This window comes from Athene cunicularia, assembly GCF_003259725.1.
Source record: "Athene cunicularia isolate RWA chromosome 15 unlocalized genomic scaffold, athCun1 chr15_part1, whole genome shotgun sequence".
NCBI lineage: Eukaryota > Metazoa > Chordata > Aves > Strigiformes > Strigidae > Athene > Athene cunicularia.
The window spans coordinates 14,128,551-14,139,989 of NW_020799121.1; the positions used below are offsets into that span (position 1 = coordinate 14,128,551).

Genomic DNA, 11,439 nt, shown 5'->3' on the forward strand with positions numbered 1-11,439 from the left:
GGGGACGCCCTCCTCTCCGGGGGACCCGGTGGGGCGGGGGGCGGCTGGCCTGGGGCTCCGCCGACCCCCGTGCGGAGGCCGGAGCTGCCACATTAACGTTGGCTTCGTGGGGGGCTTCAACCGGAGCTGAGGAATGAATTTGATTCGTGTGGCAACCGGTCGGTCGAGTATCCGAGGCCGGGGAGGGTCGTGCTGCTCTCGGCAGCCCAGCGCTAGTGACGTTACTGAAAGGAAACCATCAGCCGCCTTTAGAACTGGAGTTTGTAAACGGGTCTGGGCTCTCCGTTTATTTGACAGCATTGGGTCTGATTTCAAAACCTTGTGGGGTTGCAAAGTCAGCACGATGAACAGTTGAATCTGTTTTCTTTGTTTAGCTTCTCGCTGTCAACGTATTTAGATGTTTGTCTTAGTTTAGCAGCCCTTTTTGGGCTGAAGGGTTAAGGTAAATGTTAGTCTTGAGAGGAATTACTGTCACGAAAAGGAAAAATATATTTCTAATCTTATCAAACATTCCTATTCTGAAATTCGACACATCTTTTTAAGTAATATCTATTAAAATATAGCTTATTCAACATTGGGTTGTCCTCTTTCTTCTTCTATTTAAGGTGGTGGAACTAGACAGGGTGTTTTCAGTCCGTGGCCATTTATAGTTAAATTTGGGTTTGGGGTCTTGAGGCATGTGGGAGATTTCTAGTGTATGTTGGGTTTTTCTGAATGTTCCTACTCACACACTGGCTTGAATATACAAGTTACCTTTGGAGACACTTGCGAATTTCCTTGTTGTTGAGAATAATCCTCATATTCTGCTCAGGACTTTAAATTGTAACTTGTGAGGGAGACTGAAAAAAGATGAGAAATATAAACTGATGAGCCTATAAATAGGTGTAATTAAACTACCAGTCACCGCCTCCCTGAATGCTACGGTTGTGACAGCTGAGACTCAGAACTGATTTAATCTCTCCTGCTCTTGCAAAGGTGATTAGAAAAGCCCAATCACAGCATGGAAAAATGTATTGATTTGTTTCTTTTCTCTCTTCAATTTGGTAAGAGAGAAATATGCTGGCAGTGTGTGACTTACAAAAGACAGATCCTGATGATCTTTTCAAAAAAAAAAAAAAAAAAAAAAGATAATTGTAGCAATACTGTATTTCTTACCATGTGTTAGTTTTCATCAAAAAGTTTCTTGCTTGGTGCATATCCCCTTAGTTTTGTAATTATTGTAAATGAGATCCCCGGTATTTCACTGGTTACCTTTCTGCCAACATTTTTGTCTTACTGTAAACTAATAAGGGACTTGGAATGGTGTGCTGCTGAACCCCCCAAATCAGAATTGCTGTAAGGAGTATTCCGTGCATAGTGAAGACAGCTAGTTTAATTAGAGCGTGGGTTTACGTGTGCGTGTGTTACTTTCTTGATTGTATTTATTGGCTGTGATGTCCTTTGCTTGGGATAGCCTCTGCACCTGCTCATCATAGAGGTTGGAGAAGGAAAGCAGAAAAAAGTCGAAAATGCATTCCATCCCTATAAAAGGAAGTGCAAGAGAAAGTTCTCTGTAGGGCTTGTGTTACTGGTGTCGGTGTCTGCAGTCCCCTTTGCTCTCTCCTCCGGTTTTGGGAGGGATGTAGCCCCCGAGGTTCAAAGCACATGTGATGGCAGTACTTCAAATGAAACCATCTCGATCACCGGTCCGGAACCATTTAACAGAGATCACTAACACCCCCATTTTTCTATTTGGGGTGGCTGACAAATGCATCTTCCTACTCAAAGCCAAAAATATAAAGATGAGAGAGAGCAGGAGTACGAGTTACCATTAGAACAAAAGTTACATAAAGTGCAATAAACTCCATCGCTCTCCCAGATGTAGCTTTTCTTTTGCTACACTTGCTTGCTTTTTGCCATTTTCATAGGAGTGTGTTTACGTGTTGGGGTGAGATTTTTGTTTTTAAACAATCTATCATCTTTTTAACCTCTCCTTTAAGCACAAGTTATTTGTAGTCCCTTCTTTTTATTAAGTTACTATTTTTCTGTTATTTTACATCCTTTTAGCAACTTGTGTGCAGTTAATTGCAGGTGCATTAGGGTTTAGGATGAGATACAGAAGATATTATGTTAATTACAGTTTATGGAATGTTGCAATACAATAAATTTGTAGAATTGATCCCAATAATTTCTCCTTCATATATTTATCCATTTTTGCATATAAACTCAGAAACTTGCAAAGGTGTCTCTTGGATCCTATCTGTGTTTCAAAGGCTTAGAAACTCTTCACAATGGTGCTGCACTTTTTATTTGGGTTTTTTTTGTTTTCTCCTAATGGAAGTAAAATTTTAGGTGTGGAAGTGTGGCAAATACATTATCAGCTTCTGCAGGCCATCCTGTCATATTCTGAAATGTGGTATTTAGTGTTGGGTTCATACCAGGTACCGATGCTTGTGCAGTATCTTTTGTGAGGCTTTTCTTAAAGTTGGAGTAGTCATTAAAGAAGTGTAGCATCATTTATTAATTCATTCCCATTTGCTGTAATAACTTGAAGTATTTTAAAATCTTTTTTTCATGACCCGTGCTGCATAGGTTCGATTATTTTTTTTGTTGTTGTTCTTCGGTTAAAGATGTAGTAGTAGTCACTAGATTTTCTTGATGCAACCAGACAAAAAAAGCAAGATTAACAGGAAGAATAATTTACTTCTGAAGTGGAACTGATACATGAGTAATCCTAATTCCCATTCGAATGATTTGGTAGGAGTTTGGATATTCTAGAATCTCTAAAGCTCTGCAGACTGGTTCTGTGAGAATCTCTTTCTGAAGAGAATAGGCTGGCTAAGGCCTTGGTGGGAATACTGTTGACTTTTCATTACAGAAGGAATTGCTGAAACAATTACAGTAATAACCCTAAATTTAGACATGCATACGCATATTTTGCTGTTTTAGCAATTTAGCACGAAATGCTGACTGTATTGGGTAGGATCAGAAAAGCTGTTCAATTTTTTTTTTAGATGTAGCACTCATATATGTAATGAGATTGGTTGCAGAGTCATTTGCCTTAATATTTTGCTTTACTCCAGAGAAACTAAGAACCCGGTGTACAAAGAGAAGTAGTCTGTGTTCTTTCTGCAGATATGGATGTGCATTTTCACTTGTGCCCTGCACAGTCTAATTTATGGCAACTCTGAAAAATAAAGGTGATCTTCTAATTGCCAAATACAAGTCTGACAAAGCCACTAAAACTTAGTTGCTGCGTTCACATCTCTGTCCCTGGGCTGTGTGGTGGTTGGTTTGGTGTTTGGTTTTGTTGTTGTTTTTTTTTTACGTTTGCCTTCTAAAATCCTGCCTCATTAAAAACTCCTGTCATCCAGAACACACAGATGTAGTTTAGTACTGCAAGAGGGCAATAAAAATCCTCAATTATAGATAAGAGAGAACACAGATGCGTTAACAGAATGGCTAAGAATAAATTGTCTCTCCGAAGTTAATGCCATAGGTGGGGACACTGAGCTTCTTGGATATAGACCATATAGAGCTCTCCTTTGGCAGGGGCACTATATTAGTCATTCAGAAGGCTGTTTGTGGGTGGTGAATATCAATATGAGATTCCTCGGTGTTTGTATTTAAGTGGGATATATTCGGACCAGAGAATTTGCCAAGGTAGTTCGAAGGCAGCGCTGCGCTCTGGCAGCGGGCAGCACCACGGTCTGTTGAGGACGGTGGAAGAAGACGAGACAACCACGTAGGTTGTCCACAAGTGAAGCTCCTTCCTGACCCCTGTCAGCTGGTGCTCAGCCTGTGCCCTAAAGCATGAGGTTCTGTTAAATTTTTAACCTTTAAAATGTTGTCAAGTTGTCACTTTTGGAAGTTTTTGTTTTCTTTTTTGAAGTATTTTTCTGGATTGTCTTTCAGTTTCTCTGTGTGTCGTGTCTTTCTGGAGTAAGGCAAGTGCATGACTTGGGGTTGCTGTTCACACTGTATGCCTTTGATACTCTTTTAATCCATTCAGTATAGGTACAGCTCTTCCACTTGCAAAACATCTCTTAGCGATATGTAGAATTGCAATGCAATATGAAACGGACAATTTATACTGTCTGCTCAGATTCTTACTTCTTTAGGAACAAAATTCAGTACTTCCTGGTTTTGAAGCTGTTGAATTTTTCTATTTAGTCTTGTCGCGTAAGTTGACTCTGAAAACCAGAAGATCTTCTCTTTATTTATTAACACTCTTTATTTTTAACCTCTTCTAGATGGTTTCATCCAAATATTACTGGAGTGGAAGCAGAAAACCTGCTGTTAACAAGAGGAGTGGATGGCAGCTTTTTGGCACGGCCCAGCAAAAGTAACCCAGGAGACTTTACACTCTCTGTTAGGTGAGTTTAAATGGGGTTTTTTTGTCTTTCTCCCCAGATTGGTAAAGGTTTTCATTTGGTGCTGTTCCATGGGGAAAGAGTTGTAAATGAACTGCTTCTAAGAGATGAAAGTGTGCATGGATCACTTTTCAGTCTGTTGTTCGCTGTTTTCCTCTCTTTTTCTCCCATTTTCCACGCAGAGGTTCTCAAATGCTTTTACCCAACTTGGGGAAACTTTTGGTTGGAGAATAGTGAATTCTGATTCTGCGGAGAGACAGAAAAGATAAGGGGAAGCAGAAGTAGATTCATAATAGCATTACTTTTAGCCCTTTGAAAATCTGTTCGGTAACTATCTGAAAGTAGCGGAGATGATAGGAATTACTGATGCAGCACGTGCAAGGAAATGCTCTCCAGTCTCTCTTCTTACAGGAAAAGTCAGCAAGTTTTTAAGGGCGACTGCGGTGCTGTTTCAGCTTCCAAAAGAGGCCTTTTGTAACACTTGTCCCCTGACGCTGTGTGTATAGTGGTAGGGATGGGGAAAGAACGGCAGGAGGAAGTAGATAAAGGAAAAAGGAAAAGTGGGATTGGTGATAAGAGTAATGCTTCTGGGATACCTTTGAGATAATGGGCCTTGCTGAACAGAAGGGGACTCTTAGAGAGTTGTTCCTCGTTAATGCTAGAGACTGGGGGAGCAAATGTCTCGTATCAGGCAAAGGCAACTGGTTACTGAAGGGGAGACTTAGCAGTTAGTGTGAAATTCTGGGGAAAGGAGTAAACAGGCTCTGATGGGTGTCTTGTATATACTGAATTCTTCTCACCCCTCCAACCCTTGTGCTTGTGTGTGCAGTTCTTGGGGGTTTGAGGGATTTCTGTTGGAGATCGTGAGGCTGCAGAGCTTACACTGACTTCAGGGATCCCTTCGTTATAGAATTAAGATTTTTTTTTTTTCTTTCCCTATTCTTCCTGGCTGTTGGACAGCTACTTCTCCTTCTTGCAAGCCACTGAAATGTGGCTGAAGCACACTGCAGAGGTGCACTAGCTTAGCTCTGCTGCAGTATTTCAGTTGGAAAGCGATGCAAATGTCAGTATGGATTTCTCCAACTCAGACAACAGAACACTAAATATACAAGTGATTGATTAGATATCAGCTGACTCGTGTGGGTTTTTTTCCTTTGTTTCAAATATTAGACGAACTGGAGCTGTCACCCACATCAAGATCCAGAACACGGGAGACTACTATGACCTCTATGGAGGAGAGAAGTTTGCTACGTTGGCTGAGTTAGTCCAGTATTATATGGAACATCATGGACAGCTCAAGGAAAAGAATGGAGATGTTATAGAGTTGAAATATCCCCTGAACTGTGCTGATCCTACATCTGAAAGGTCAGAGAAATGGTGGTGAAAACCTCAGTGTCCATGCACGTGCATGTGTCTAACCCTATTAACGCTGCAGTCAGCTTCCATTTGATGAAAGGTTGACCACTGTCCTGTACAAAAAGTGGTCCCACTAATTTCAGAGAAGTTACCTGCAAAGCAGACTAATACACATGACTAAAGGTAAAGCAATCTAAGCCTCAGAACCTGTTTTCTTCAGCGTTCTCCTGGTGTGATAAAACACTAAAAAAGAGGGCATGGTTCCCTTTATTTTTACTGGGAGCATGTTTTGTTATAGAAGTTCTCCCGAAGCTTCCTGAAGCTGTTATTACTGGCCAGATCTATTTCTGGACATAACTTTATATGATTTTCCAGCAGTGGGCATATGTGTAAGAAAGTGAATGACACAGAAACCCTCAAATTGGTGAAACTGGTGTTTTGAGGAGTGTGACTGATAAGGAGAATCTGAGACTTCAGGCGTATACTAAGGGAGTATGTGTATGTCAGAAATAAACCTCTATGGCCCGTAGATATCAATTTATTCTCAGAAGTGAAAAAACAAGGGAAAATATTCAAACAAGTTCTCTCATTCCTCCGAATGGCTTCTATTTAATAGTAGCGGGGAGGCTTATTGCCTTTTTGGCCAAGTTTCTTGAAGAAACGAGATTGAGGTGATTATCCTCTCCAGTTCCTAATCTGATGGAAGGATAGGGTCTCAAAAGATGCTAAATTCCCACAGGTTTATCAGCAAAGTGCATCCTCATGAAGGAAATAAAAGAATAAATGCCTTGACTGAGGAAAAGGTTGCAGTATAAGGCTTGTGTTTACTGGACGCCATTTGGACTATTGTAAAGGATCCAAATTAAAGCTTCATTTGAAGCTTGTGTGAAATGCAAATTTCAGTGCTTATGGAAGTGCTTGCTTTGATGTGTTTCTGTAATCACTGGTGTGTATGTTGCAGGTACGCTTCCAAGGCTTATTTTGGTTTTTTTTTTATTTTTATAAACTGAGGCTTTCTGTAGACTCGGATACTTGTTCTGTCTATAACTTAGTACGAGTGTTTTACTTCTGTTATAAATATTTAGAACAAGAAACTTCAGCCATGGCTGGAATGACAAGTAGGATACCTGTCTATATCTTTCTTTATTTAAAGGTGGTTTCATGGACATCTCTCTGGAAGAGAAGCTGAAAAACTATTAACAGAAAAAGGAAAACATGGAAGCTTTCTTGTGCGTGAGAGTCAAAGCCACCCTGGGGACTTTGTTCTTTCTGTCCGGACAGGAGATGATAAAGGAGAGAGTAATGATGGGAAATCTAAAGTGACACATGTCATGATTCACTGCCAGGTATGATGAAGCAAGAGCTTCTTTAACAGGGCTACTTCCACAGGCAGCGAGTTTATTCTAGCAGGACGCCATCTTGCACTTTGCTACGGAGAGCTGAATACATTTCCCCTTTCCCTGTGGTACTGTATGTGCTATATATCATCTGTTTGATCAAATTGACTAATTTGATAGTATCAAAATTCTATTAGGGTTTTATTGTTTTTGACTGCTTGCCTGACTGAATCATGTCACGCTACACTATGCTGTCAAGTACCTTCTAATAGATTTGCTTTTGAATGCATCAGAAGTCTGTCTCAAAACCTCTGCTGACGGAGCCTTTCGTGTTCATGAATCTTCTTAAGCGAGTTGCAGTCTCCTGGATGAATTATATAAAAATAGGAGTAATTGGGCAAATAGAGATCTATCCAAATATATTTGCTTCTCCAGGCAGTTTGTAAAGTTGCACCTGATAGATGGTCAACATTCTGTGAAAATTTTGAGTATTGAATCCAAGGAGTACTTTTAAATCTAAAGCTTGAGTTGAATATAGGGTAGTTCTTCACTGAAGTATTATTAAATTATGGTCTTTTGATGTTTTCATAAAAGCCCATGGGTCGCTATTTAAAAAAACCCCATAGATTTTTGTTATTTTCTTTTTCTTCTTTATTCTCAAAGACAATTAAACAACTTAGTTGTTTAAAAACAACTCAATTGCAATAACAGAAATAATCTGGCGGTAGAAATGGCCTGCGAAGACTGCAAAAGCTAAACTACCAGAACATCTCTTTTTTTCAAGAAAATCTTTGATTTGCAGTTTACTAGTAGCATTTTTGACGTTGAGGTAAATAACTCGGCATTACTTCCTTAAAACAGGGCTGATGCCAGTCAATACCAGCTGTTCAGGACCCGGTGGTTCCCAGCGATAGGAATTTGAATTGATTTCCAAAGCTATCTCCTGGATTCTGGTCACACAGCATAGGTAGCCTGTTTGAGCTGCCCAAACCTCAGTTCAGAAGGAATCAGCTCTTCTGAAAAGGCAGATAAAATGATTTTTCAATTAGATGACAAAAAGGGTAATGTCCTCCATATTGCATGTGTGTCTTTTTGTTAAAATGCTACCATCCCTTAGCAGAAGGATTTTTACTAGATTCTTTTAGATATGGTTTTAAAGAGAATTTCTCCTATGTTGCGTAGCCTAAAGATGATGTTAGTGTAGATGTTGTTGTATGAAGTGCGCTTATTTTGATGAGCATCTATCTTTCAAGGATCTAAAATACGATGTTGGTGGAGGGGAAAAATTTGACTCTCTGACAGATCTAGTGGAACATTACAAGAAGAACCCTATGGTAGAAACTTTGGGCACAGTATTGCAACTCAAGCAGGTGAGTGAATGGAGAAGACACCACTAAGCTTCGTTACCTTTAGCGTATATTGTTGAAGTGCAGGCTTTTCCGTGTGTTCTGTGAGACATCATTTTTTTTCTTTCCTAATGCAAAAACGAAGATTTAAACTTGGTGAAACTGGATGAAGTCGTCAGTCGTTTAAACGGGAACAGGTTTTTATATGCCTGTGAAGGATAGAATCTTGTCTGTGATGCATGCAGAACTTCTCTCGGTATCGTCGTGGTCCGTAGGGATTGCAGGACTAGTCCAGAAATGAGACAACTTAATGTATTGAAGAACAACCCTGAGACTTTATCTCAAAGCAGTTGTTCTCTGCCCCCTTCCTCGCTACCCTCGCTGCCCTTCATTGTATGAATTGTAAAGTTTTGAAGTCCAAATAGATGCCTGGATCCTAGAGTTGCCTATATAAAATAAACTTAGCGTAGGATATTTGTGTTTTAACTCTCTTCTCACAGGTGTCATTTGTTATACCTTTGTTTAATGTTCGTATCTTTCTTAGCCTCTGAATACGACCCGTATTAATGCCGCAGAGATTGAAAGCAGAGTGCGAGAGCTAAGCAAGCTAGCAGAGACTACAGATAAAGTCAAGCAGGGCTTCTGGGAAGAATTCGAGGTACTTCATTACATTCCAAGTGTTACGGTATTAAATCTCTACACTACTGAAAAGTTAGGTTTGCTGCCTTCCTGACATTTTGTCATCTCCCCCCTCTCTCGCTTCATATCCCTGTTCTTGCTTCCACCTCCGGTCAGGTACAGCAAGTGTTAAAATGTTACCAGTTTCATTCTTGTGTGTGCTAGTAAAACGTCTGAAATATTTGCCTCTTTTCCTGATTCTGAGAGCTAATTGTGTTCTTCAATGCCAGCGCAATCCCTCCTGAATATCCTCCCTGCCATGAGGGAGCTGTATGTGCAACTGTATCTGGCCTACCAGGACGATTAAATCAGGTTCGTTCCTGTGTTCCTTTTCTTCGCACGGACAGGAAGAGGTCTGTAGGCTGGATTAATGTTTCGGGAGGCAAAGGACCAATTCCCAGCCTCAGTTACTCTTGGTGGCCCGAGTCCCGGTACAGCAGCGACAGCCGATGCAGCTGGAACGTGTCGGGTTGTGTGTGTGAAGGGAACTGCACTGTGCTTTCTCTTGCGTGTCTTGGTGCAGAGGGTGTTTCAGATTGCACTCTGCTGTGTTTGGGAGGTTGGGTACCACCGCTTTAAGGTAACTTCCGTGTGATTTCTCAGTCAATATATGCTCTTGCCCTTGAGTTTTTGGCTTTTTGATAGCTGGTTTTGGGGATCTTAAAGCTATTGTGAAGTGGTAAGCGGTAGCAAGCTCTGAGATGAAGCACCATTGATTATGTGTATTCCTTAGACTCCTGAAAATTTATTTTTGTTTTGTTTGGCTGTTTCGCTTCTGCCTGCGGCCAAAATTCAATTTCCCTTCTAGATAGTAGCATTGCCTTTTCTTCTGTCTTATCCATGTGCATCTCGTGTGTGTCACGTAGCTGTGCTGGCCAGCTCTCCCCTTTTTTGAAATCCTAATGATTTCAGGGAGCTATTTATGTTTTGAAAGAAAATACTGGTGAAACTGTTAAATTCTCGAGTAGAGCAAATTAACTGACGTATTCCAAATCGCTTGAGTCTAGCCTGGGTCCTAACCTTTCTCTGACAACTGGAGTCACTTAACAGCTGCCTGCATGTGATGGTCATAGCCAAAATCTTACAAATGTCTGAAGTATAATGGGCTGGTTTATGCCACACATACATAAGAAAACCACAGTGGAGTCTGGAACTCCACCAGCAGATGGCAACAGGAAACTGGAAAGTCCTGGTCTTTGAGAGAGAGGCTATTTTGAGAAACTTCTTGAATAGTGATGGATTTGCAAAGCAACCATTCTTGAAGAAATTCTTTTTTTGATCAGACGTATTCATAAGCTGAATGTACTTTCCAGTCTGTTCTGAGATTATTGTCAGGAGGAGAAAAATAAAGCCATGAAAAGCAAAAGACTTTTACTGAAGGGGTAACACATTTCACTATGAACGTGGATGGAATATATAAGAAAGTGAGGCCACGGCAGTGGGGAGATCATAAAATGAGGATTAAGCTTTCTCCTTGCTCTTCCCCCTTGCTCAATTTGGGGGTGAGAATCCCACCTGGAGGGGGAAACAAGGCAGCAGAGCGTGCTCTGGCCGCTGCTGAGGACCTGGGGCTCTGCTGTACCCTGACAAGAGAGTGGTGGATCCTTCCCTGGGGAGCAGCTCTCATCTATTGCTTGTGAACCTCACCTGGAGGTAAAAGAGCCTCAACCTTTGAATTGCTTCGCAGAGTTCAGTGCGTGAACTTTGATATGGGGCCTGGAGGGTCAGGAAGATTAGCCACGCCTGCTCTAATAGCTAAAACTTGAATATGGGAAATAACTACTTTTTTTCCAAAGACTGATTAGTGGTGTGCTTGATCCAGTCATGACACAGTTGTGTAGATTGTCTGTGATCACTGCCTGAACGTACATTTACAAATTCTTTTGGCTTCCCTGGAGATTCTGAGCATGCCTTACCTTACTCTTGCTCAGAGGGCATAATAAGGAAAAAGTATGTTCTTTTGGCTTGCCATTCTTGTAACTGGCTTACTAGAAGCCTTGTGAATTAATGTCGGTTTTCTTTGGGTTTTTCTTTGGGTTTGTTGTTTTGTTTTCTTGAAGGAAGCATTCTTGTGCGGTGTGTTTAGGGATGGATTGTTGATTTGTCAAAATACGACTGAACTATTGCTTGACACATAGACTTCTTTTCTGACCTCTGGTCTTTATTGAATAAATATGTCTTGTAATGGATTTTTTGGTCTTTAGAAGCAAGGTACTTTCCTGAAGAGTATTTGCTAGCGAGCCAGAAATCTTAGAGAAAAAGCAAATGTAAGAAGCGAGAGATTTTAACTGTGAGACATTCCACTTCTCATTCCCCTTCACTGCTGTTAGTGAGGTCAGCACTAAGCTTTTTTTTTTTTTTTTTTTTTTT

The 11,439-nt window shown here is 40.7% G+C and overlaps 1 protein-coding gene across 1 annotated transcript in view; it reads left to right on the forward strand.

The window, feature by feature from the left end:
- Positions 1 to 4,224: 4,224 nt before the first annotated feature.
- PTPN11 (protein tyrosine phosphatase, non-receptor type 11) overlaps positions 4,225 to 11,439 on the forward strand; it is a gene marked incomplete at its 5' end in the record, with an annotated part of 25,216 nt that continues 18,001 nt past the window's right edge. The window contains 5 exons of the mRNA XM_026859451.1: positions 4,225 to 4,355; positions 5,523 to 5,717; positions 6,862 to 7,054; positions 8,299 to 8,415; positions 8,936 to 9,049. Coding sequence (XP_026715252.1) covers positions 4,225 to 4,355; positions 5,523 to 5,717; positions 6,862 to 7,054; positions 8,299 to 8,415; positions 8,936 to 9,049 — 750 coding nt within the window. The remainder of the gene's footprint in view (positions 4,356 to 5,522; positions 5,718 to 6,861; positions 7,055 to 8,298; positions 8,416 to 8,935; positions 9,050 to 11,439) is intronic.